Genomic DNA, 26,809 nt, shown 5'->3' with positions numbered 1-26,809 from the left:
CTCTTAAAAAGCTGACAGAGATTTTCTATTCCGTATGAAACCTAAGTAAGTCAAAACTGTACGCAGATGTGGTCGCTCTGAAATATAACCAACTGGACTTGTAAGATGAGGTAAAACGCTCATTGTAGGCATATCTGATACGGACTTCATCCCATTGTGGGAGTGCCAAATATAGTGACACCCCACTATAGTGGCCTGTGTCATACAGATGCACTCCCCTTATGGGTGTGTCTGAATCAGCGACACTCCCATTGTAGGTGTGTCAGATACAGAAGCACTCCCCCCTATGGGCGTGTCTGAATCAGTGACACTCCCATTGTGGGTGTGTGAGATACAGAAGCACTCCCCCTACGGGCGTGTCCGAATCAGTGACACTCCCATTGTGGGTGTGTCTGATACAGAGGCACTCCCCCTTATGGGCGTGTCTGACTCAGTGACACTCCCATTGTAGGTGTGTCTGACACAGTAGCACCCCCCCCCCATTATGGGCGTGTCTGAATCGGTGACACTCCCATTGTGGGTGTGTCTGATACAGAAGCACTCCCCCTTGTGGGCGTGTCTGGATCAGTGGCAATCCCATTGTGGGTGTGTCTGATACAGAAGCACCCCCCTTATGAGCGTGTCTGAAAGTGACTATTGTAAGCACGTCTGATACAGAAGCACTCCCATTGTGGGCGTGTGTGATAAAGTCATTCCCACATGTGCTTCTCCATCATCTATGATCACCTATTAAAAGCAGTTCAGTTAGAAATAAGACAGCATATTCTTAATCAGCAAGTTGAGGAGAGATTGAATAAAGTTGTTTGTAGAACTTGGATGGAAATAATGCACTTAAAATAGGGAAATACATTAAACCAAGGGAGGAAAAAAAAGTGGAAGTCAGCAAGCAGATCACTTATAGGCACCACTAAGTACTGGTGGCACAATACAGGACTGGAACTGAGAACCAGTCTTCCAGAAGCAGGATTGAGAACCACTGACACTGTGAATTAAAGCAGAAACTCCAACAAAGCACACGAGTCCGGGCTTTCAGAGGACATGGAGCAGGCAAAGAAGGGGAGCTGTATTTTCTTGAGCCTGGCTGCTGCTGCTGAAGACACAGGCCTCCTGGTGCCCTTCAGATACCATTGACTAGTGGTGCGCCTCTCCTCTCCTCCACTGGCAGGCTGGACCGTCCCCATGGGAACGGAGCACCGATCGATGCGGGCAGCCAGGGATGTAAGAAGCTTCTCATTGCACGAGCTGTGCTGGACGTGCACATCACCGTGATCTCATCCTCCCCACCGACCGGGTGCCGGCTCTCGTGCTGCCACACAAAGTTACACTTCCTTTTTGAGCTTTTAAATGTCAGAATTTCACACAGGCTGACGTTTTGCTCCTCAACCCCCTCCTCAAGCCAGTACCCAGCCCAACTCTGTCTGTTAAAGCTGTTTAACACTATGCTCCTAAATTTGGCTGCTCTGTGTCTTTAAGCTGTTTTGCCCATTGCTGGACAAATGCTTTTCTTTTTAACAACTGTAAGAAAGCAGAGTCTGATAACAGCCCCGGATCCACTGCACTTATGGAGTAATCCAATATTCTGAGGAATATGAGGTAATGCAGAGAGTTCAGCTCCTGGCCATTTAACATAAGACAGACCTGCGATGAACGATAATCAAGATTGGAGCAGTATGGAAAATGTACGGTTGTTTTTTGTCAAAATAACGGATTGTTTTGTTGTTAATAACACATTTTCCAAAAGGAAGCCTCCATTTGCTGAAATAATCTGCGATTTGAATAAAATGCATAAGAAAACAAAGGTCATGATCGATATTGCTTCTTTAAGAATATCATTCAACTGCAGTTCATACGAATGTTTTTAATCACCTCGAAACAAAAAGCGTTTTGCTACTGCTATTTCCACCATGATGCGGAACGAGACCTGTGCTGTAATTCTAGTTACACAATGAGTAAAAAGGTGATAACGTTTGTATTGTACGTTGGATGATCCGTATATTAAACTCCAACGAAAAACATGTATATTAAAGAATACCCGAATTTCCCCCATTTTAAGATACATTTAGGAAAATTTTCACATAACACATTTCAGATATTATTAAACGCATTACCGATATTAAACACGAGCATTAAAGCATAATTTCGATTTACCTTTTCAACCGCGTTTCACCACTATGTCCCTCTGCTGTCCTCTGCTGTTCATGATATCCTATTACACAACCTCTTAGTATTACAGTTTTTAAAGAAAAGTATATACTGTAGATAAAACCTACAAATGTTGTGGCTGACACACTGCATCGGGCCCTCTGCTTGTAGTTCAGTGCCCCTGAAGGTATATGGTTTTCCGTTTCACACACAAGTGCTGAGCATGCACCAAGCTCTCCAAAACAAGACCGCACCCTAAAGCGTACGACAGATTGATGCGTATCATAAAGGTTCGTGGGGGGAAAAAAAACTCCTCTAATCTTCACGAAAAGGAACCACAGACGACACCAGACTGTTAAATGAAGCTCCAAGCCTGCAGGACAGAGATTGTTTGCACTGGTTTGCCTGTGTGAGACGGACGGTCTATCGCCAAGTGGGAAGACTATAATAGGGTGCAAGACCTCAGAAGTGCTCTGTGCGTCTGAATCCCTCTCCCACAGTTAACCTGCGGTAATCGGCGCTTCTCTGAAGGCGCCCTGTGATCGCCGGGGGGATGTCGCTTCCCAGTGCTTGAGTCATCATTGCCACCATACCTCTACCGCAACAGGTAACTTCCGGTGTGTGAGAACCTCAGGGATCGATGTCCTGCGCCAAGGCGCACTGAGCTTGTTTAATATCTGTTCTCCATCGATCACGGCACGGAGCTGCATGCTCAAATTCCGTCTCGCTCTTAACTTACCGGAAGCTTTTTAAGGTAATTTTTATACAGTAGCAGTTCACTTACCGGTATTATCCCGGTAATCATATTCTTAATGTTATCGTTGTATGGAGGCCAAGGAAGATGATCTGACCTTGCCTCAACAAGAGGTCGGAGTTTATAGATTTCCCCTCACTGCACTGCCCGCTGTAAACCAAACCCCCCCTTTTTTTTTACGCAAATCTATTTTGCGAAAAGCAAACTGCCGGGTTTATTTTTAATGTATTCATGTGTTTTACAGGACCTCCAGACGCTTCTCAATTTGAATCAAGACACCGCGATCGAAAGGAAAGGGACTGAAAATTCAAGAAGAGCCGCTAAAATAATAGAACGACGATGGGAATCCAGCGGATGGGGGGGCATGTGGACTGCCCTCACCACAAAACGGCCATCGGTGACCGTGGGGGCTTCAGAGAGGGCAACTCTTTCATGATGTCTGCTGTCTGTGTCTTGTGTCTGCAGCTGCTGCACCACTCGCTTTCAGGAGAAAACTGGACTGTGGCACATGCAGCACAAAACCAATAAATGCGAGATGAAGTCTGGAAACGCTTACGGTAAACCTGAGCTACTAAGCAGATGTAGCAAGCCTTGCCTGACGCAGTGATTCAGAGGGGGCACCGAGGTGTCCTTTCAGCGCCAAAGTCTGGCAGGTCCTGCCAGGTCTCCGCTGCAAACTGAAATGATCAGGTGGCCGACTGGACGAAGACAAGATCACTGGTCAGAGTGGAGAAGAAGGAAGCAGCAAGGTCAGAGGACGTACAGAGCAGGTACACAGGGCACAGAACAGCGAGTGGGCCAGAACAGCGAAGGGTTTCACCTGGGGTATAGGCTGAAGGAAGATGAGTGGACAGAAACTCGCCAAAACACTAGGCGGTACCCCTAAGAGTGGGTCACCCCAGCTTCAGCCACTCCCACAGGGGACATACTGGCCCCCTCAGTTAACAGCCTTCATAACTGTCCTCCTGCTGGTATTTCATATCGCAGCACAGTGATTCATTAGTCGTTTCCTTTTCCCGTAAAACATTTGTGTGAACAGTCTTTTGCGAGGGACAACAAAACAACAGCCCAACAAACCCGCCCTTCTTAGAAATACTGTAGGTTATTCGTAGTTTGTTAAGGGCCTCGTGAAGTGCCCTGACAAGAGGAAAATAAGAAACAAGGGAAAAAAAAAAACCAGAGACACATTTTAAAACAGGCTGGACGGACTTACCGAACACTTTGCCCAGGAACAGTGTCTTGATTAGGTTGAAGTGGACGTCGGAGGCCTCAGGCAGAGTGTAGCTCACCGGAGGGTAGTGATCAAGCTGTGAAAGAGAAAAGATGCTCATTTCCCAGTGCCCACTCCAGCCCCCGGCGCCCAGCCAGCTTCAGAGCGGCGTCCTCCTCTGCCCCCGCAGGTCACGAGTCGGGGAAGCGTGCTAGCTCCTCCGTACGTGAGACTCTACATGCAGGACATGTAAAGGAAGAGCACAGAGCCCGCGGTCAGTGGGGACTTAGTCGTTGAAAGGGGCAGAGAAGAGAACAACCTTTCAGCCCGAAGGCCAGCGGAACAGTCTGCCCAACTGGAAAGCAGACTCGGTGTGTGACGGTCAAGGCAGCTGTGCTGACAGACAGCACTAGTATATATTGCTTACAGGAGTCCGCACTTTATTGAGAGAATCACAGGTGGATTAAATCACACTCTCTCCATTTTTATGATTAATTCCCGGGATCTCACAAACAAAGAGGCAAAAAAGGCATGTTTCCACCTTGGGGTCTCCCTGTGGAGAACCGATAAACAATTTAACATTTTACTGACATGCTGTGTACGGTTAAGAGAACAAAAGGTCAATGGTTCTTGACTGGCCTGCAGAATACTGTAAATGAGCAGGCGTTCATCAGAGCTTTGTCTCCCCCTGGTGGTAAGATTGTAGTTTTCTTTCCAGAGCAGAATCCTATGTATTTACAAACATACATATTGAATAAAAGTGTTTTCCAGCTGTAGTCCTTGAGGACAGCTGTCTCTAGGTCTGCTGGAGTTTTAATTATAAGCCAGTTTCTATAAACGTTCTAGCTATGACATAGTCTTGATTTCTGTTGTTAAATACTGAATGGGATTTGTAATGGGTACTAACCCAATGGGTACAACATTTCAGAGATTCAGAAACGTCCTCGTTTAGGTGTGATGCCTGAAAGGTAACCAATCGGACCTCTGCAGAAGGACTTTGTGGGAGTGTGTTACATTCTCATTCCCACCTGTGTTTGTTCATAAATTGACAGTCTATTAAGATTTCAGGTGGGTAGCTGCGTCAGCATGCGTAGGCTTCAAAGGAACAAGTAATAGGTTTATTCCAGGCTGAAAAAAAGAAGAAAGAGAACACAACGTTTCGGCCGTGGAGCCCTCTTCAGGTGTCAATTTATCTATTATCTATCTATCTACAATCTATTAAGATTGTCAGAAATAAGGCAAGCAAGTTGAGGAGAGTCTGCCTCCAGCTCTGGAAACGAATGTTGTTGGAAAAAAAACTAAAATAACTAAAAGTTGAAACAAGCCGGCATGTTACTGGGATACTGTGGGGTCGGTGTGTGGGTGTTTGAGCTGAGCTGGAGAGAAGAGCCTCAGACACGGTGACCGACCAGAACCAGCAATTGAGGTTTGCTGCGTACTGGGCTAGTCCTGAACCTCCTGCCTTCTAACAGCCCCAGTAAAGTTTAATCTCCTGATCCTGGATTTATAAACCAGATATTCAGTCAACAACACAAACCATACAAGACCCACCTCATGCCAGATTCCCAGACAGTGTATTTACTGCTTTACTGCTTTAGGACATGATATGATATGATATGATATGATATGATACATGATCATGATATGATTTAGGGGTATCACTGCGGCGCAGTGGTGGGGACCTGGGTTGAATTCCAGACCTGGGGTGCTGTCTGTGTGGAGTTGACATGTTCTCCTTGTGTTCCTGTGCCTTTCCTCCTCTCTGTCTCTGGAAGAGTGAGGAGTAGCATCCTGGATCCCTATTCTGAAGTGGGTAGTCGTACAAACACCTTTTCCTTTTGAGAAATTGTTTTGTATTTGAAGATAATTTTCCAGATCTCATTGAGAGCGCATTTGCATTTGATAAAATATGTGTACACTTAACAATGTTTTATAAAGGTATAAAAAAAAATGCGTGTACTGTTTCATCTGAGGTGTTAGCTGTTGAAGTGCGTCAAATTGATTGATGTGATGCTTTCTCCCAGAGTTCCCAAAGCCTTTTCATTTGCTAAAATGACTGACAGCCTCCTCCCTTTTATGACAGTAATTTGATCTAACTCAAATTTTATAGTTCTGTCTCTCAGGAACTTCGCCTTGTGCTCACTCCTGTTAATGAAAAGAAGGGAAATAATGCTGCACAATTAAATAGCTTCCGAAACATTTACCTTTATCTTAGAAAACAAATTGCATATGTTTAGAGAGGCAGGATGCCCCTATCAATTCCCCATCCCTTCAAACTGCTCTTCCCATTCAATCTCCTTTATATTTGATTTCATTCTCTGGAAGGGCACTTTATCACCATTCCAAAGAGTCTCGCTGTGAGGGAGGTTTCCTTCTGGACATGACCTTGAAAGGACCTATCTCACATCTACATCACGCAAAGAACTAATTGGCAAAGGAACAGCTATAAGCAAAATTAATTGAACATTTTTGTTCTAAAAGGCTGATGGAGTGGAATGTCAGCGCTTCAAGCACAGTGCTCTAATATTCATTTGATGTCCAGGCGAGGTGAGAACAAATTTAGAGTAAAGGAGCATCGATGAGACTGCTGGGAAAGGTCTGAGAATCTTGTTCACCAGGGGAACTGCATTTTGGGGAAAACATAATACGCACTAGGCACTAAAACAGTTCTTCAATACGAATGAATGGAAAGAAAATAACAGTGAACAGAAGAGGCTGTCCATTCAACAGGACTTAAGAAAATATGAAAATAGCTTTAATTTTCCTGACTGTTACTGGACCTCATCACATCTCCCCATGCTTGTCATCTTTGCTTTAGCAAATAAATAATTAAAAAAGGAGAAGTCTACAATAAAATCCCAGTTTATTTGATGTTTGTAGGCGTGTTTGGACAACATCAGTGACTGTGATGTTGGAGGCCGTGTAGTGGCTGTGTCACAGATGGATATTCGGTTGGGTTAAAGTTAAAAAAAATATATGATGTCCTGCAAACTGACGCTCAACTTATTTTTAACTATCTAGCACCTTTGCACATGCAACCCCATGGGCACTGTCACAGCTACAACTACCATTCAGAGCTGGCGTTTTCCCAAGTAGGTTACTATTTATCTTAATGTTCAATCCTCTGAGATGGACCTATCGATTGTGTTTGACTGTTTGGAGATCACTGGTCTAAAATGAAGTTCGCGGTGCCGCCTCTCAGTCCAAGTCACTTCTCTTCCAGATGAAAAAAAATCAGTTCATTATCAAGGGTACAACCAAGCTATAATCTTATTGTATACAACCAGTGGTGCCTTTTACTTTTTAAATTGATCCTTTTTCTGTTTGTTCTGTTTCAGAGCAGTATATCAACGCACTGAAGCATGCATGGTGCTATAATACCATGAGTAAAAACTAGATATAACGTATAAGAAATCCTATTAACATTTCCAGGTTACAGAATAAGTGTTTTACAGGCAGTAAAAGGCACGCTGAAACCAGCTCCTTATAGTATAGTGCAAAACAGGGGAACACACTATGATGGACCAATTGTAGTGAATCCATTGTCACCTCATTATATCAGTAATCTCTGTATGCTGGACTGTAGCTCTTAGATGGCAAGGGAGTGGCTGGCAGTAGACTGCACACTGATCCATGCTGTGGACTGGATCACTGAAAACCCAACCTTGGAATTTACAACCTCTGCACTACTCTGATAGAGGGTTAACATCCTGACATCTTGGTGACATTGATGAAGTTAAGAAGTATGCTCTGCAGGTACTGTTCCTGCAAATTTCGCTGGGCTTTAGATCATGTTTTCACACAGTGTTCAGTTAAAAGAATGAAACTGATTTCCCGAAGAGGGACGCCCAGCTGCTATTCAGAAGTGAATTCTAAAGAACACATTAATTTTATATGTTTAATAACTTATATTAGGCTTTCATCTTTGATCAAGGGACATGTTCAGAAAGGACACATAGCAGGCATTACAATTGTAAGGGCACTGATTTTGATTTCCTGATAGACAAATAAACAAAGAAAGAAACAGCACTATTTTTTTCATTATCATCATCATTGCTTCCTATTATTTTAAACAATCATGTTTTAAAATAATGGCATTTATACATGTACAGCTTAAAGTTTAGGAACAAAATCTTAGTCACAAAGTTCTCTACTTGACATACTAACACAAACTGAATTCCCAGACTGAATCCAAACTCTCTTCCCTTGCTAGACCTGAAAGATCGCAGGTCTGCGTCTTAAACAGTTGTGTGCCGGTATCCTGGGGAGTGGAGTTGGCCCTGTGTCTCAATTTTCTGGCTGAAAAGCCAGTTTTACAGAGCTAAAAATGGATCCTTTTAACGAATGGACCACACTGGGGATGGGAACGGAGGAGAAAACGCAGCACCAGGAGCTCAGAGAGTTGATTGAGGAGAGAAGAGCCCACTGCTTCTTATCTGAGAGCTGAGAGCTGAGAGCTGAGGCAGAAACAGGCTGGCCTCACACACCAGGGCTTGTTCAGGGCGATGGGGCTACACCGGGGAGGGGATTCCGACAGAGGGGGGCTCTTTCCCAATGACAGAGCCCTGCCACCCCCCAGGATGACCCTTTTTGTGCTTCTTTCTTTGTGTTCATCTAAACTGGTAAGACGGGGAGCAGCAGCCTACGGGTTGACCAGGGAAACAGACAGCCTTTCGCGTCTATACACTGCCCTCTTCCAACTCCCTTCCAAACCCCTCCTGCCTACTTCCATCAGAGATCGCAGAGATCAGTGTGACGCTGTAGTTGGGGGAGTTCACACCTGACGAAGAGGGAGTCACTGCAGATGTTGTGATTTTTAGATGGCATTTTCTATAGCCATTTTTAGAAGGCCAGCAAATGCTGTCTTCTAATTTGATTCATTACACAAGCCTGTTTATTTAGACCTTATACGTAAAGGCTCAAGAGTTCCAGGATCTTGCAGATCCGACTCTCCAACAGCCTTATTCTTATACTAAGACAACATTACTTGGCAGATGAACGGCTCATCCTCCACTTACCAGCTTGTTCACTGCTAGGGGACTTTCAATCAGGCAGACAGGTTTTTGGTCAGTTTTCCTAAATACCACATGTCCTAAAAAATATGACTTTCTGCCGTTTAGAGATCACAGTACCCTAATAAGGGTTTTCACCAGTGTCTGCACAGCATATTGGACATCCAAGAGAGCTGAATATTCCTGTTTTCGTGGCTGTATTATGACCATCAATATTTAAAAGGCTGTACCCTGGAAAAAGAAGCAACCCAATAACATCTGGATCTTTCTGCATCCCAGCGAGTTGAATACTCCTTGCCCGGTCCTAAAAGAACACAAATAATTCCGCATCTCATTTTATTGCGGCTTTCATCTCAGAGGCTTTGTTCCAGGCCTTCAGAGCCTTCTGGTGCTCATTATGCCTGCCAGTGTCAGCCCCTGTGCTGGCCGCCCGTGAGGTTTACCTGCAGCTGTATGGTTCTCTCCTCCCGCGAGATGTTCACGCTGTGGGGCTGTCCGTTGGCCATGTTTCTGTGGTCCACATCAATCTTGAAAGGCTCCCTCAAGCCGCCCAGGTTGTAGCGGATCTGCAGAGTTCCTGTCAAGAAGATCAAGTCTGGTCTTAACGACCTCTCCAAGGAGTCCAAATTACCTGAGCTTGACACTTCAACCGGCTCACGTATCGAAATGTAAGCGGTGATTTTATCATGACAGGTTGTGGGGAAACTAAGGATCTTCAACATGAGAGTCAGACCCATGTTGTACTCTACGCTGTGCAAAATGGGATTAAATTAACGGCTGCTAAGTACGGGGATCTTCAAAAAAAAAAACAGTGGTGATAGGAGAGTTCTGAGCTAAATGATTTGAAAAACTCATCGTCCTGAAGATGTTTTTCTTTAAAAGTAAGTTAAACTTTGCAGATGTGTGATAAGTGAGGCATAACAGTCTTTCCCCTATTGTCTCCTGCGCTGCTTTGAAGAGAGACAATTATTCACCTCATGACATTAAGAGGTTTATTCCTGTTGGTATACCTAGGCTATCCCAAAGGCAAATGCAAGTGATAAATATTAATACTTATATGATAAATATTTATAAAGCAACTTTAATAAGGTAATAATATTCTATAAACCGAGCGCAGCTCCTTTGAAGAACATCTAAACTATGGATGTGAAGAATGTTTTGACATAAACATTTTCTTTTTAACATCAATGCAGTATATATTTCACATGCATTTTTACAGAAACATTGGCTCATTAAACATTGTTATATTTTCTAGTAAAGCAATTTCTGCAGCATTTTCTTAAGACTGCTGTCGACTCCTAATGCTTAACATCATTATGGAAATATTGGTGGTGCAATTGATTTAAATGAAACTCCTTAATCAAATCATATCAAACGCAGCAAAAGCATGTTGATAGCACATTTCTACAATTTACCATTAATTCAGAAGTTTATAGTATTTCAAATATACAGCTGAGTAGAAGCAAACATGTTCAAGTCATCAAAGTATCACTGTCTACTCTGGAATCACCTTCAGCTATTTCGGCTCCTGTCGGCTGCTCTTTTACAATTCTGTTTGCCACATGTATGGTTAATGTTGCTGTACAGATTGCATGTTACTGTGATTGTGTTCTGCTTGGCTTTTCATTTAAGTTTGTATTAACTTTTTAATATTATATGTAGTGTTGTACATCTGCTCCATCAGTGTTCCCTTGCTGTACCACAAAGCAAATTCCACTAGTACCTGGATGGGAGACCTCCTGGGAAAAACTGAGGCTGCTGCTGGAAGAGATGTTAGTGGGGCCAGCAGGGGGCGCTCACCCTGCGGTCTGTGTGGGTCCTAATGCCCCAGCATAGTGACGGGGACACTATACTGTAAAACAGGCGCCGTCTTTTGGATGAAACGTAAAACCCGAGGTCCTGACTCTCTGTGGGCATCCCAGGACGTTTCTCGTCGGGGTGTTACCTGGCCAAATTTCCCATTGGCCCTCACCAATCATGCCCTCCTAATAATCCCCATCTCTGAACTGGCTTCATCACTCTGCTCTCCTCCCCACTGAGAGCTGGTGTGTGGGGAGAGGACTGGCGCACTATGGCTGCTGTCACATCATCCAGGTGGGGCTGCACACTGGTGGTGCTGGAGGAGAGTCCCCATTACCTGTAAAGCGCTTTTAAGTGTAGTGTCCAGAAAAGCACTATATAAGTGAAAGCAATTGTTATAAATTATCCTTCTGTTCTTTTAGGATACTAATGTGGACTCCCGGTTTTCAGACGCGGATCAGAGCTCGGCGCTCCGACTTGCCATTGTGGCGCAGCACGACGGCCATGTAGTCCTGGGTCTTGGAGCTGATGTACACGAGAATGCAGGGGGTGTTGGTGGTGCTGAAGCTGAGAGCCAGGTCCTCTCTGGTGAGGTTGAGCTCGGTGGGCATGCTCTGGGGGGCGGCCTTGCCGTCCTGGCCCGCCGCAGCGTCCCTCTGGAAGCTGTACTTCACCAGCGTTCCGGCCTCGAAGAAGCCGCCCACGTCTGACAGGGGGAAAGAAAGAACAGGTTTATCGGCTCTGAGTTGGCTTCTACTGCGGATAAAATTAATTCAGGACCCATTCCTTGCCGACACCCCAGGCAGAGGCAAACATCAGCCTCGGATTCTTGAATTGATCACTGGAGAGAAAACCCAGGGGTGCAATCGAAGAGAGGCTTTTTTTTTTCCATTGGATCTGCGAGCATGGGAATTAAAACAAAATGCAGAACTTGTGCACGCTCTAGAGAGCAAACTGTCGTCTCATTATCTACTGTTTTGAATAAGCAAACAAACCAAGGCTAATTAAAGCAAAAATTGGTTGAACACTCCTCCACATGAATGTCTAGTGTTACCAATTTACACCTTACTGGCTGATAATAGTGAATAGACTCTGACCCCTGGGTTTCCATGCGGGCACACCCGTAAGGCATAATCTCATTGCTACAGACCAGTACAGCTACTGGTGGTTGCAGAAAGCTGGGTCAAACGGCAATAAAAATAATTAACATAAGTCCTCCCAAACAATTGATTTGCAGTCAGAAACTTATGTGACACTTGGGTGGAGAATGAGCACTGCAGAGTGCATGTGAGACAGAAACAAAAGTTCTCAAAAAGAGCTAATTAAATACCAGGATACAAGTATCAGGATCACAAGAAGCCACTAGGAAAGTGGAATAAACCTCTGAGTTGGAAATCATCAAGCTCTTCTCAGTGAGCTTTCAGAACAAGAATGCAGAAGAATGCTCAAATATGGCTTTCTGGTGTAGGAGTAAGAGAAAATCACTGCAGATAATCGAAACAGGTGAAAGATATTTACTGCCATTGTGCAGACCATCACATGTCATCATGTCTGGAGCAGTGCAGCGTTTGGATGGATTGTCTCCAGTAGCCGAGCATGGCTGGTACAGAGCAGAGGAGAGGCTGAGGATAGAAGGACATGCCCACACAGGCAGGGGATAGGGAGGACCTCAGATCAAGAGCCGCAGATGGTGTTAGTCATCTTTGAAAGCTGCATTGAGTTACAGCTCCTTCTGGGAAGAAGCTGATCGTATTTCAAGGAAATAATCATGAGTATAATCCTGAATACAAAATAAGATAATTATTAATCAACCAACACTGCTTAATCGATTTATTGATTAATGAATTTAAACTGATGGTGCAACTTACAGCCTACTCTCAACTTCCCATATCACCGTATTACAGTATAAGTATCAGTATATCATTATCTCAAAAGCACATTTTCCCCAGACTTCTGATACGGCTTTTCCTGTATCCTTTGGTGACTTACCACACTGTTCTTGCTGACATACACTCTTAGTTCTAACACAAATACTTCTAACAAGGAGACCAGCAGCCTAAACCCCAGCTGGGCCAACCATGCACTGGCTAATGTGATGTCTGGGCATTGCACATGTGGTTCATATGTGCCACCTGATGCTGGCGAATTGCGTCTCAAACCATGCAGCTCTAAGACTCTGCAAGCTGATTCAAAATGCATCAAGGTGGCCTTGATCGATGCAACTGGAAGATCATATTGCAATGCAATAAAAAAACTTCAGATGGGAAATATTAAACAAAAACTTAACAGTGTCTTTCCTTCTACTTAGCCATGACATCACTCACTTTCTTATTCAGTGCTCTTAAGGCAGGTCAAAAAGCTGATCTGCTACAATGCGTTTGAAATTACAGCCGAACATTCACTCAAATCAAATTAGTTAGCATTGGGTGAGCAGTAGAGGTAATTATGGAGAATATGCTAATTCTGTTGCAGTGTTTTTCTTAACTGACATTAAAAATGTAATATGCATGAGAAAACAGACCACGGATATGTCTTACCTCTGTATCTCTTGTATTCTTTTTATACTTGGAATGAGTTTAGTTCCAGAAAACAGAAATCAAAAGTCTCTGAGGGAAAACCAGCACCGCAAAATCAGTGCATCCCATGCGCATGGTTACATGTTAAAGTTGTGTTTTTAACTCATCAGCATGAAAATTACCCTATCATTGCATTCTTCTCTCAACAGGGATAATAAAGATCTCACTGGGTCTTTTGAGACCACATCGCCATCTAATTAAGCAGGCAAACAGAAATTCGCAACTTCAGCTGTGTGTGTAATTAAGCTCAGATGCCACAGACTCAATGGAATGGAGAAGCATTTACTGTGCTCATCGTAAAATGTGGTGGCTGTGGTGTATTGCAGGCTGCAAGCACTCCTCTTCGGCATGTGAAGGAGATAATCGAAAGCAGGTGTGAAAATTGTGTATGCAGAATGTGGTGGAGAAGTGAGAGCCAAGGAAGAATCACATAGCTTTTTACACACAAAACCATTCATGGCTAGTATGCATATATTTATTCATGTGTATGTACATGTATACACGGTATTTAACTACTGAGGAGTACACACACTGAACACCTGGCGCTTGTTTCAGGGTTTTGTGCAAACATTCTGAGGTACTGTAGCTTCTTTTTGGTCATTCTATTAAATATTCATAGTGAAGCTACTCTGAGGGTCCTTACTGACAACTTGTATCAAAAGGTAGGTAAGTGTGGGGCTCTAATTAGGGGTTACAGATCTTTCTGTTTCCTTGAGACAGACTTATTCTGTCCGAACCAGGTTCAAGTTTTGCCAAAATACATTGAGTGGTCACACGTGAACTGAGCTGTGACAAGTTTATAGAGTCAGACACTTCAATGAAAAGTGTAAATAACTTTAAATACGTGTAAATAGCATAGGGTAATGAACAAAGACCTCTGTCTCTAGGATACCTTAAAAAGGTTAAAAAGTTAAAGAAGGTTTCTGCTTCCCTGAGATTGTAATCCAGGACAAGAAAGATGGCTAATTCACAAACAGCCACAAGGAAGAAGGAGACGAATCCACACCCTTAGTATAAATAGCACTCGTTGGCAATTTCCCGGGAAAAATAATCCGCTCCATTTCTCAAAAACTAACGACCAAACAAAGGCAAAAAGGCAACAGGACGTCTCTCAGAAGCCGTGCTCCTCTGATCCAAACACAGAAGACCATCAGAATGCATGTCAGCTCCACGCCGGCCAGCCTTCCAAAACTCCTCAATGGGCTCCTGCCTTCATCTTTCCGGTCATGTCGAAAGTATCAGTTTTGCTCGAGCTGTGAACAGTGCTTAACCTCCAGTGCTCGCCTGACAGAAATGACAAACATCTTGGAGGGGAGCGCGTCAAGATTGGAGAGAGCGATAGCTGCGAGAGACATGATGCTTGTGCTGCTATCACAGCCTCATTACCATGCACTGAGTCTCCATCACCGCCGCAGAAGCACTGCCCCACTTTATCACGAACCTGCTCGGGGCTGTTTGCAGCTGCCAATTCAGGGAGAAGGTGCACACAATTAAAAAACAATGTGCCCAGTGCTCCTAAGTGCTCGAACAATTTATTATTTAGCAACTACTTCTTTCCAAACTGTGGAATGCAATTACTTTAACCTGCAGGCAAAAAAGAAGGAAAATAAATTATTGACTGAACTGCCCCAGAATCGATGTGTAAAATATGTAAAAAATGTTAATCAGCGCTAACGTGGGATGTTATGCATTTCTCAAACATGTACACAAACCATACACTGCAGCGGCAGGCAGGTAACAAAAGCTGCTCTCTCTCTGGGGATTGAGAGTGTGTGTAGCTCCACCTGGGGCTGGGAGTACTTGATCTCAGTCTCAGACATGAGCAAGAAGAACTTGAGAGGCCCTTTGATGTTGGCAAAGCCATCACCATATTCAAATGGAGGAAAACCACTCATGATCTACACATGTCATTGTCACCCATCATTCTCCTGCACATACTGCACACATCACCTCAGGCTTGCTGTGGCAGAAAACATGAAAAGAGCCAACAACACGTGGAGGAATCCCACAGCTGATTGCCTGTCGACCTGCAGAGCTCTCACTCTCTTGTTTTGTCGGGACAGAACAGAAGACAAGCTTTTGAGCTGAGAGACAAAGCCCAGTCTGAGTACTATAGTATCGTCAGGAATCACAGGGGAACTCTGGAATCAGAAGAGGATTGTTTCTCACTAGTCAAACAATCAAATGAGCAGTGTTATCACTGAAGACTTTGTCTTGAAACAAGAGCAAGCTGCATCTTGAAGCGTACAAGAAAAAGGCTAAAAGGGTAGTTTGTTTAACTGGGAGTGAGTAAATAAAGCCTCATTTTATTCCCATGTCCCTTGGCACATCTCTCCTCATTTTCAGATCTGCACCTACAGTGCTTTGAGCTGCTGACCTTGACTAAGAGCCAACTTAGAAATCTATTTATTTTATAAAAAAGAAAATAAAATATTTATTTTTTATTTTCTAAAGAAGGACACGTTGTCCTTCTTTAACGTGCGCTGTAACGCGAATTAACAGCAAACAGAAAGAAACAAAGAGGGCTAGTTTTGCAGAGAACAAAGGACTAGTGAACGTTTTACAAAACACATGGCCTTATGCCACGCAACTGCTGTTGCCCTTTTTTAACTCTGCTCCCAATACGACGCGGCCTCAGCCGAGGACAGCTCGTTTCCACAAGCTGCGGACTTACCTTTGGTGCAGAAGGGTCCGTCATGCGCTGTCGAGGAGCAGTCACAGGAGTAGCCGTTGTATTTCTCCACACACTTCCCTCCGTTCCGACAGTACATCCCGTAGCTGGTGCAGTGTCCCGAGCAGCCAGGCTTGACGCCTGGGGTGACCTTCGCCCTCTCCTCCAGGTCAAGGGTCACGCCATTCATTTTCAAAGAACGGATACATCCCAGGAAACCCTTCTGTCCTCCTGCGGCACCTGAACCAGAGAGCAAGGGAGCCGAAGCCTTGAGGCTTTTGACAACAAAAACAGCATGAAATTCTGAAATTCCAGTGAGTGCATCTTCTAAAAATACATCAGACTGAGCATTGAGTTATTTTGATTATGTTTCTCAACCTTAAAATGCAGAACACATCCAAATACTTTAACTTGTCAGTCTGAAAAATAGGTCTAATTATACTATACAGGTGATAATGAAGAACATCCTCGAAGTCTGGATTTAATTTTTTTTTTTATAGTTCGATACAGGAGCCCCTCTGGGATTTTTATAGAAGTGCTCCTTTTCGCTTTTAAGGATTGCATTTCGAGCACTGTTTTTCGTTTTTGAAGTTTAAATAACACACAGAGAAATCCTGACTGACTTCCCACAGAAATTATCCTACATGGAATCTCTTCCTTGTGTTTTGCATATGGTAAAAAAACCAATGAACATTGACCCCAAGTTTCCAAAATGCAATTGTCTGGGCTCCGTCAGACTACACTGAGTACATAACTGACTGCAGGCTGCCTGAGCTTGTGATCAGGCTCTGAAACTCCCCTTTGTAACAACATTCTCAGTACAGGGATCTGGGCCTCTGCTTCACCTTGAAATCAAGCATCCCACATCGTGGATAAAGCACAAAACAAGGTGCAGAGAGCAGATAACAACAAAGGAAGAACAGCAAGTACAGCTGTCAAAGAATTCAAAACAAGCGCATTTTCTGTTTTTTGAACGTGACTGGATTTTAGCCTTGCATTGCAGCAATTTGTTTGACCTGCATGCAAACTGGTTTCTATAAGAAAACAAAACATGTTCTCTAAGAGTCGCTCATTCTGGCATGACATCCTGCAAGAAGGATCGTGTTTTGCTGGGCATGCATTCAATTGTATCTGATGTAAATCTTCTATTTGCATGAAAACAACCTACCCAAATATGGAGTAAAATAACCATAAGCAAAAATTAGCTGGGTTTATAGCTCAGAAAATTACTTGCTATTTCATCACTAGTTGAGCACACTTGGATTCATTAAAACATGATAATCATTGAACAACTGATAACTGACAAATACAACTGCAGATTTCTTGCCTTTGAGGATTAAGAAAAAATTAGACATGTGGCCTGCTTCAGTCTTATCAATTATCTCCTGCAGCCTTGACGCATGAATTCTAATTTTGAATTAGAGAAAACATTAGGTTATTCCTGTAACCCAGGTTGCTGAAAGAGAAGAGAGGCCATGAATATTACTGCTCTCTGTCCCCAGGGCAGAGATCTCTGCACTTCTGCCATCGCCAGTAATAGGCCCAACATGACCATGGTAACCTGTCGCCCTTCCCTCTCTCAAAGGGATGTCACACTGGCGTGAGTCCTGCACATCCACTTTCATTGAAGAAACCAGCGTAGGGCGGCCAATCAGACCATGGGACATGGTCACCACAGAAATAACCTCCTATTCAGTTCATGTCAAAGAGCAGCCGCCACCCAATGGGACAATGTTTTGAATATAAGGCATCATGTCTCGAACCTGACTGGAAAAATTGGCATAAGTGCTGCCAGACGCTGTTTCTAAACCTCAAAGAGAGAGACAGTGCCTGAGACATGGACACACCCATAGACTAATAATGCCTCTAGCATTCAATCACATCCCCAAATCCAACAGGACAGACAGAGACATTATGTGGGCAGTGTTTCATCCAGCACTGTAGGGCCCTATCAGTGGGTCAGTATGGGTCGGTATGGAGTCCAGCCTTCACAACCACCCGAGGCCGGCTCAGGACACAACGTGTTCAGGTGCTGATTGTCACCCGAGAGGAATGGAGGAACATGGAAAATCTTCAGCTCCAAGTCCTGCTTCAACGTCAGTCAACACAAGACTGCAACACCTGCAGTATTCAAACTGCACTGAAGCCTTCAGGGTATCAAAAACTGGGACCCAGTGTGATGCTCTACGCCAACGGAAATCCCTTCATTTTTACCAAATTTCAAATTACCTTATATATATATACATTCATTAATAGGAATACATGCTAGTAAGGGGTTTCTGTACTTTCCCAACATCCAGTCCATTAATAGATAGCTATCTTTCAGATCATTTAAATATTCATGGACCTGTATGGCGCACTGCGACTGCTTTTAATGAATTCGAAGAATAAGACATTTCTAAGTGTTATCAAAGGCTGTCATTGCTTCCATTAAGAAACATTCCAATCATGTCATTTTAAACACAAAAAATGGAATGCACTTTGCAATTACCATGACCCACTGTGTGTCAGTCAATGGCATTGCTCAGGATAGAAGGAAAATGCACAGGAAATAATCAAGACAGACGTTCTTATAGCACCGCTAGCTGGAGTTTGTTCAGAACTTAGTTTGTTCAGGATTTACTGGTCACAACACTTGTCCAGACACCCAAAAGGACTGGAGAGACTGCCATTGCCGAGATCCTCTTGCCAAGCTCCAAGAAGGTTGGCAATGATATTCCATTCACACGACCATGACTGGAATTACTCCTTATGCAGGGAGGAGGGGACGCACAGGACACACTGTATGTGTGACGCAGAAAAGGTACCTACTAGCCTGACAGGACCATGGAGTCCATTTCCCTGTGTGGCAGCCCGGTTACAACAGACGTTAACGGAACAAAAGGAGAAGAAAATGAGAAATCATGAAAACAGAAAAGAAAAACAAGTTGAGCGAAGTACTGTATTAATTCAAAGAATGTTTTTCAAGGACTCAATGGAATATATATATATATAAATGATTAAAGACAGACACACAGCAAAATTATGGTAAATGACACATTCAAGTCACCAATTTTGATATAAAGCAAGAAAATAATTAAAAATGGTTTTAGCTGCGATGGAATACGATCTCGTCTCAAAGCAGCTCGTAATGACTCGTCCGCATGGCGAGACATAAACCCGGGGAGATGTGAAACGGTGCTTCTAGCCCAGTCTGGCTTCTTCCCAACCACATCTGATACAACTTGAAGTAAAATACAAAATGTAAAGATGGGGGTTAAATTAAGTCCTTTCTGCTTGAAGATTAGACTAGGGGAAGATTAGGGGAAAGGGAGAACTGATAAGGATTCCAGATGCGAGCTAGGAAACTCGCTGGGGACTTAATCCCTGACCATTTGGCCAAAAAGCTGTAAACTGGCCAAGCAAGTGACCTCCCCCCTTTACCATAATAACGAGTGACGTCAGAAGCAGTAGGAAAACCCTATATAAACTGGAAGTTTGTACCAGCACTTTGAACAATACTTCGGTTTTGTTGTTTCTTGCATGCAATTAACTCATCTGTTTTACTTTTTCTCGGGATCCAGAACCTTACTCTTTCTGTTACAACAAACCGAAGCACCTCGCAAGACACCCTGCTACTTCATTACAGTAAACGTGTCTTTCTTCATCGCCGAGGGTCCGCCCTTCATTGAATTCTTTTACATGGGACCAACCACCCCCCCCCTCGCATAGCGAAGAGCCAATGCTCACAGATTTATCAGAAAATTGAAAAAACAAGCAGCCCCCAGCGCTGTGTGACAGTGTGGCCGCCACATGGGACAGCTTCCCTAGGAGCGCAGTGGCGCAGACGTCTCCGCGGCGTCCAGCGGGAGCGAGGGCTGAGACGTGCGTACCGACGTAAAGCTGGCTGTACAGCTCCAGCCTGGTGTGTCCCTGCGGCGGCGCCTGGCGGACCTCCTTGTACAGCTGGTCCAGCTGCAGGACGGCCTGCTTGACGTTGCGCTCGGCGCTGACCCGGTGCCACTGGTCATCGTTGAGCGGCGTGGGCGACCTGACCGTGAGCCCCACTGGCCCGTTCCCCACGTCAAAGGAGAAAGACACCACCGTGGGGGCTGGAGGGGAAAAAAAACAGGGAGGGGCGGGGAAGAGGCAAAATCAGACTTGATTTGACAACAACAACAACAACAACAACAACAACAACAACAACAACAACAACAACAACAACAACAACAACAACAACGGCGTTTTATGTAAAGCGCAGTCGTGCTCTCTGAATTAAGAAGACACTTTATACTAAAATATCCACCCGTTGAAGTAGCAATTTCAGCAGAAATGTCTGTGTGTGTTTGAAATTGAACCTGAAAGTTGTTTTCAATTAACGCGTCAATTAATAGTGAGACGGGAGAAGAGCGGTCATTTAAATAATTGTGTTTGTTCCTCTGCACGTTAAAGATTTCAGTTTTGAATGATAAAATGTGTGAGGTCTGGAGAAACATGACCCACATGAATTTGGACACACGAAAAAGGAAAAGGACTTCCTCGTTTTTCTGGTACTTGTCTTTCAACACTTAGCATTCATGAGCAGGGTGTCATTCAAGTTTGGTTTCTGAATTGCTTCCATTAGGAATATTATCTCCCCCAAAATAATCATTCACCATGATAATGCAAAACAGACATTTAATTAAATATGTTTGACTTAGACATGTCGGAATGGCATGAATTAAAACTGAAAGGGTGATTTGAATTCTGTGCCTCCCAGTGTCTCTTTTAATTTCGGTCATGATCACAGAGGGAGAGGAAGTCAGGGCACACTGCACAAATAACAGTCATTCAATGTATTTATTAACATATCCAGCCCTGTGATCTGGGTCTGAAAGATACGTTTGGATAGCAACTTAGTAATTAATACAGTACACGATTTATCATGAAGTAAAAGGGGCAATAAAATATACATCACCACAACATAATCCATGCCATTGTGACTTCCATGTGCTCTAGCGTTCATTAAAAATGTGGGAAGCAGTGACTATTTTCTTATACTGTACTGGCCCAAAGTGGAACTGGCCTTCTGAGAGCCCCTGTTTTTTACCTTATTCGGGAGAGAAAGAGGCACGTGAACACACCTCTCTGACACGCCCACCATCATCATGTGCCACTTGACATGCCGTGAGCTCCTTGGAGCCTGACAGGAGAGGCAATGATGATTGGAGGAGCCTTTCTGACATCATCATCACATTTAATCAGGCAAGGTTACAACATAGGAAAAGCCAGGTTTATACTGTAGACATCCATGGTAGAATTACTATTATAATTATATTATATTGTAACGCCCTCGCCCGGTGGTGAGGAGGAAGCGCACCTCGGCGCTCATAGTACCGCGGAGCAGGCTGGGAGTTATAGCCGAGGAGAGTCTGAGGGTCAGCACGATGACCAGCAGCTGACCCTGCATATGTAAATAGTGTCATAGCAGTTTTAGTGTCCGGTGTAGCCATATAAGTGTACTGTATATAGCCTGTTGTTAAGGAGGACCACCCTAACAAATTGTACGTGTTCCATCAGTCTCCTCATGTGGTATATATCCTGTGTTTGGTTTTTGTGTTGTTGGTCAGAAGAATAAAAGCTGTCGCTTGGTTCACGTATCACGTCTCCACTAGTCCTTTGTCCTGAAAGAACCCGTATACGCTACAATATATTGATTTATGACATGTAAAACTTCACTAGTCCGAGTGAGTGCAGAATACGCTGGGAGGCATTAAAAATGCAACAGGTGGAATCAACAATGGATCCAATAGCATTTGCTACATGTATGATGCCTCTCACGACATACATATGAAGATCTTAGACCGTTCTCTACACGTCCAAGCAATTTGTGACGAGGCAAAAGTTGGGTATGTAGCCAGTTCACAAAATTCCCTGAATCCTGCTGTGATTCTAAATTATTTATACTGTAAGTTGCTGTGCTCAATCACTTTCAAGAACCAATACTCCTAGTATCACATTAATAGATAAAGTTTTTCAATTTGATATGTCTAAGTGTAAAACTGGTGGAAATATTTCAGATACTCTGTAGCTGTTACAAAATATATTACCTTATTTTAATTAGCATCCTTGAGGAACACAAGCTATATTGTTAAAATAATATGTTATTATTTCTAATCTAGTATCTAATGTTGCTATTCCAATTAACTAACACTGTCAATATACCCCTGTTATCTGAACTACGGTAAGCACATTATGTCCTCCCCTGTGTTTATTTCTAGTTAATTCTACAAATCACGATACAGAACTATCGATTTAATTTGTGGTATTGAACAGAGCAATCCAGTTATACCTAACACTTGTAAATCATTTGTAAAACTACCTGGATTATCTGCTCTGCAAATATGGTAATTATGTATATAAACAGCTACAGTAAAGGAGTACAGGTGATTGCAGATTTTTAAGTGAACCTATCTGTAAGCATACTCATCCCCACCTTGAATGCCTATACCAGCCTGATATCATAAATATTCAGTGGCTAAGTCCAATCATATTGAGTTCACTTATCATAGATTTCCATCCGAGATGGACTGGGATGGAAAACCCCATTCAACCCCGAACAGAAGAAATTACAAACATTCTCTGTATTCCTATCACGTAATTGTTCTGGAGGGGTATGACGTACAGTACTGCAATTGACCTGCGATGATCAAGCATTTCTTCTCTGTGCAGCTTGTTCTGCAGCAACAACGTACTTACAGCCTTAAAAACTAAAGTTTGAAGCAGTATTGAGCTGTGCTGATTAACTAATTGCGTTTGAACGTTTCCTGCTATTAAAGCTGTAACTGCTGTATCATTGTACTTACTACAGTACTGTTACTGTTTAACCCCACTCCTCCTCAAAGATTAGCTGCTGTCAGTTCACAGTTACAGATTCAACAGCCTTGTTATATGAGATGGCTCTACAGTAAGTGACCTTTCCACATGTTAATAATAAGGGTTATGTAACATAATTATACATATGTTACATGGACTTCAGTACAGTACAGTATTTCAAAAAGGTCAGAATCGATCTTACGGTGAAGACTCATTTAGGTGAATTATCCCACTCAGCGCTACTCCAGTCTCACCTTAAAACATTGAAAATTGAAGCTTTTTCCCCTGCATTGTACAGAGGGACAAAGTGATGTAATCTTCCTATTCTCAGGAAAAGGTCTGATTTCTAAGCAGCCCGAGCTCCATTGTATTCCAGTCTTTCCAGATGTTGCACTCTCCCAGTGGGATCGTGGAAACAAGAATTCATCTATCTATTCTCTTCCTAAACAATCTTTAAGTAAATGCGCATCCTATCACGGATACTTCTCTCATCCACTGAGTATTTCAGCTGTGGGACCAGGCCGACTCCAGACCATAAATCAGTTCTTCTATGTACATGTCAGCGCAGCTTTGTTGTTTGTGTCTGCTGGTGCAATTGAAAAATATTGAATACTGCAGAATGATGCTGCTTGAATGCCTTGGAGAAGGTGATAGTGGATGGAAAAAGAGTCTATGATTTCATCTCAAAATGCACGAGCAGGTGACCCCATCCAGTCCCCAGGTGTAGGGGGATCTGGGTGTAATGGCCAATGGCCTGTCACAGAACTCAGTGACAGAACAGCGAAGTCTTAGGAGTGAAGGAGTTTTTATGGATTTATTTGTGCTATCATTGCCTAGCATTATCAAAGCGGCTTTGTGAAGCATTTATATTAATCTCACAAGCATTAACCAATACAGAGGGGAGATGTATCATCGTGTTGTTTTTTAACCCTAAACAGAGCCCCACACAAACTGTAATTTACAAAATTCAATTGTGAAAGCATTACAATGACCAAAATTGTTTCTTAAATCGGCCGGATGCTTCTCTTCTGCTCTTTGTATTAAACGCATTAAATGTACAGAAAAGCTAAAGGACATTTAGATTGCTGTGTCTTGGTACCGCCATCATGCTGTCTCAGAAACTGGGCGCGGGTTGACTTTTTTTTTACGCTCGATGTGTTTAATCAGATGACTGGCACCACAGAAAGCCGCATCCTCAGTGCCTGGCGGCTGAATGCTTTGAAACACACACACAAAACAACAATGTCAAGGAGTTAATATGCAGGCAGAAGAGACTCATGAAAAGTGACTCATTGAAAAATAACATCTTGTCAAAGGCGCGTCCTGCTGGGCGAAAACAAGAATTTCCCAAGGCTGTGTTTACCCTCCTCTTCAGACAAGCACCCCAGAGGTTCTGCAACACAACGTGGAAACCTGTTAAGGCAGGGCTCTGAATCCGTTCTGCATTCTATACGAGGCCCCTGCTTTTTCATTTATCCAGCTGTCAGTCACAATTCCTCCTGATGCTGGCGTGCCACCGGTGTGCAGACACCTAAAGCTGCCTGATGTGAACCGATGACAAGCAACACCCTGAGATTCCAGCACAATGCCATTAAGGTACTGCACCTCCCTTCCACATCACAGACGCTGTGCTGTAGCTGAAGGTCAGGGCCAGGTAGGGATGGAGCTCACTTTTCTTGTTTATGAAACTACACGGAGGAGGGAAGTGGCAACATCGTCCTGCCAATCACCGCGCCTCCTGCTCGGAGCAGATGTGAAAGCAGAGGGGAGCTGTGGTGCAGCTTTCATTTACAGTCTCCTGCCACTTCGTCGACCATTAGCCCCACCGATAACAGACATTCTCCTGGTTCTTACTGCCAGGGAATAAACACTGGAGCGGTCCTGAGAGGGAAAGGCAGTTCCCAATATACAATTGGAAAATAACATCTTGTTATTGTCGATGGAAAATACCAAAACATAGGCCAACCAAATGCATGGATTAAGGCAAGATAAACTGAATCAACTACATGGAAAACTGTGCTTTTGCAACTTTTTAGTTTTTAAATTGATAAAGGCTGCGTCATTGTGCTTTTGAGGCTTCTTCAGGTGAAATAATCTCAGAAAAATAAACTTGATCAACATTTTTACAAGTACACATGATTAAAAATGGGGTTTTTGTGATTCAAAAGAATCACAGAGGCGGTAAATGTTTTATAACATGGAGACAGATCGACTGGACATAAAGACCTTGACAAAATCAAACCATCACAGAGACATAGCCGGACATTATTTACTCTTATCTGGTGGTAACGTGAGCGCTTTGAGAGAAAATGAAGGAACACCAAAATATGTTGAAATAAAAAAAAAATAATTGTGAAATATTTAGATGACATAGGGTAGCTCAAGAGATGTTTTACAGGCTTTGTCACTGACAAATATAAGTTGAATGGTCTGATGGTCGGACAACAGTCCCTGTGATGGAGAATCACACATGAAGCTTCACAGCTCTGCATGTGAGCAGAGAAAGGACACGTAGATAAAGGCGCATTTACCCTGCAAAGTGGAGGAAGCGCATCCCTTCAATCGACACACTGATCTGATCCTCCTATGCTTGTTTTTCAGCTCCTATGGGATTGCACAGGGGTGCAATAAGAATGCACTTTTACACTGTCGGTAAAGTAGCAGTTTCATTGCCATATTTCTACTAACAAACACTGAATCAACGGCTTGATGGATCACAGAGAAAAATGAGAAACGCTGCATAATGTGCAGGAGCCAGTATCACAGCAGCCAAATGTGCACCTGTGTTTGTTCTCGAAGAGAGCACTGAGGAATACATCTGTCTCATAGCTACATGTAGTAATGTTAATGTCAACGTCAACATCTGCTCGGCGGTGTTTTCAGCCTTGGCCAGGAAGGAAGTGAGCTCTCTCAGAAGAAGCCTCCGTCGATGTTATCTGCACCTCCTCAAACTCGGACATCTGTCTACCATCCGCACCATCAAGGCCCACACCTTCTCTGGGCACTGCTCTTCTAGAAAGGCAACAGCAGAACGTGCGTTTCAGCAGGAGTCCAGGCAATCCTGTAGCCTGTAGTGCAGTGCCCAGCCCAGAAGGCACCGGACAAAATTGGCTGATGTGTAGGAAGGCAACAGCCACCACTGGACTCTTCCCCATCTCTTCTTGATAATTTCTGAACTCAGACTGGACTCCTACAGTATGTGTCATCTGTCCACAGCCTGGAGGTGGTGGAACTTGGATCCAATCTTTCAACTGTGGGACCTGTTGAGACCCTGCAGGAAGTGAATCACTCCGGAGTGTTCAGGTAAGAACTGACTAGTGCAGGAGAACTGTAGAAAAGGAAGTTATGTCTTGTCCTTGCCTTTGCTCGTAACAGCACAGCATCATCTGTTACATTCGCCCCTTGCTTAAAAAAATAAAACAGACTAACAGGCATTAAATAAGCCAAAAAATAACAAAAGAAAATTAACCAAATCTGCAGACATAGAGGACGGAGGTGCCTGGCACTGAGGATGTTTTAGTAGAATTTGACAACTAAAAGCTTTCTGGGATCTGTGATAAAACACAGCTGTTTCCAGTCCAGTGTAAAAACTCTAATCATGTCTGAACCCAGTTCAGTCCTGCTGAAGTCCCTATTGAAATCACTAAAGATTAATTTACGGAAATACCCTGTTCAGTCTCACAGAAGCCATAAGGTGAACATGCAGTTAAAGAATACAGAACTGGTAAAAACCACACAGCAATCAGCTCTGGTCCAGTTCTCCAGAGAACCGGATCTCGTATAAATCATTCATCCCTGACAGCCTTTCCA

General features: G+C 43.5%; 1 protein-coding gene across 2 annotated transcripts in view; it reads right to left on the bottom strand.

The window, feature by feature from the left end:
* cntnap2a (contactin associated protein 2a) overlaps positions 1 to 26,809 on the bottom strand; it is a 460,034-nt gene that overhangs the window by 32,482 nt on the left and 400,743 nt on the right. For both annotated transcript variants that reach the window (XM_015354892.2, XM_015354893.2), the window contains exons 18-22: positions 20,038 to 20,256; positions 16,169 to 16,405; positions 11,400 to 11,624; positions 9,562 to 9,695; positions 4,110 to 4,203 (exon numbers count right to left, since the gene is read on the bottom strand). In XM_015354892.2, coding sequence (XP_015210378.1) covers positions 4,110 to 4,203; positions 9,562 to 9,695; positions 11,400 to 11,624; positions 16,169 to 16,405; positions 20,038 to 20,256 — 909 coding nt within the window. The remainder of the gene's footprint in view (positions 1 to 4,109; positions 4,204 to 9,561; positions 9,696 to 11,399; positions 11,625 to 16,168; positions 16,406 to 20,037; positions 20,257 to 26,809) is intronic.

This window comes from Lepisosteus oculatus, chromosome 6 (genome assembly GCF_040954835.1).
Source record: "Lepisosteus oculatus isolate fLepOcu1 chromosome 6, fLepOcu1.hap2, whole genome shotgun sequence".
Lineage (NCBI taxonomy): Eukaryota > Metazoa > Chordata > Actinopteri > Semionotiformes > Lepisosteidae > Lepisosteus > Lepisosteus oculatus.
Note: the sequence above shows the minus strand (reverse complement) of the source record. Positions and strands in the feature narration are given on the sequence as shown.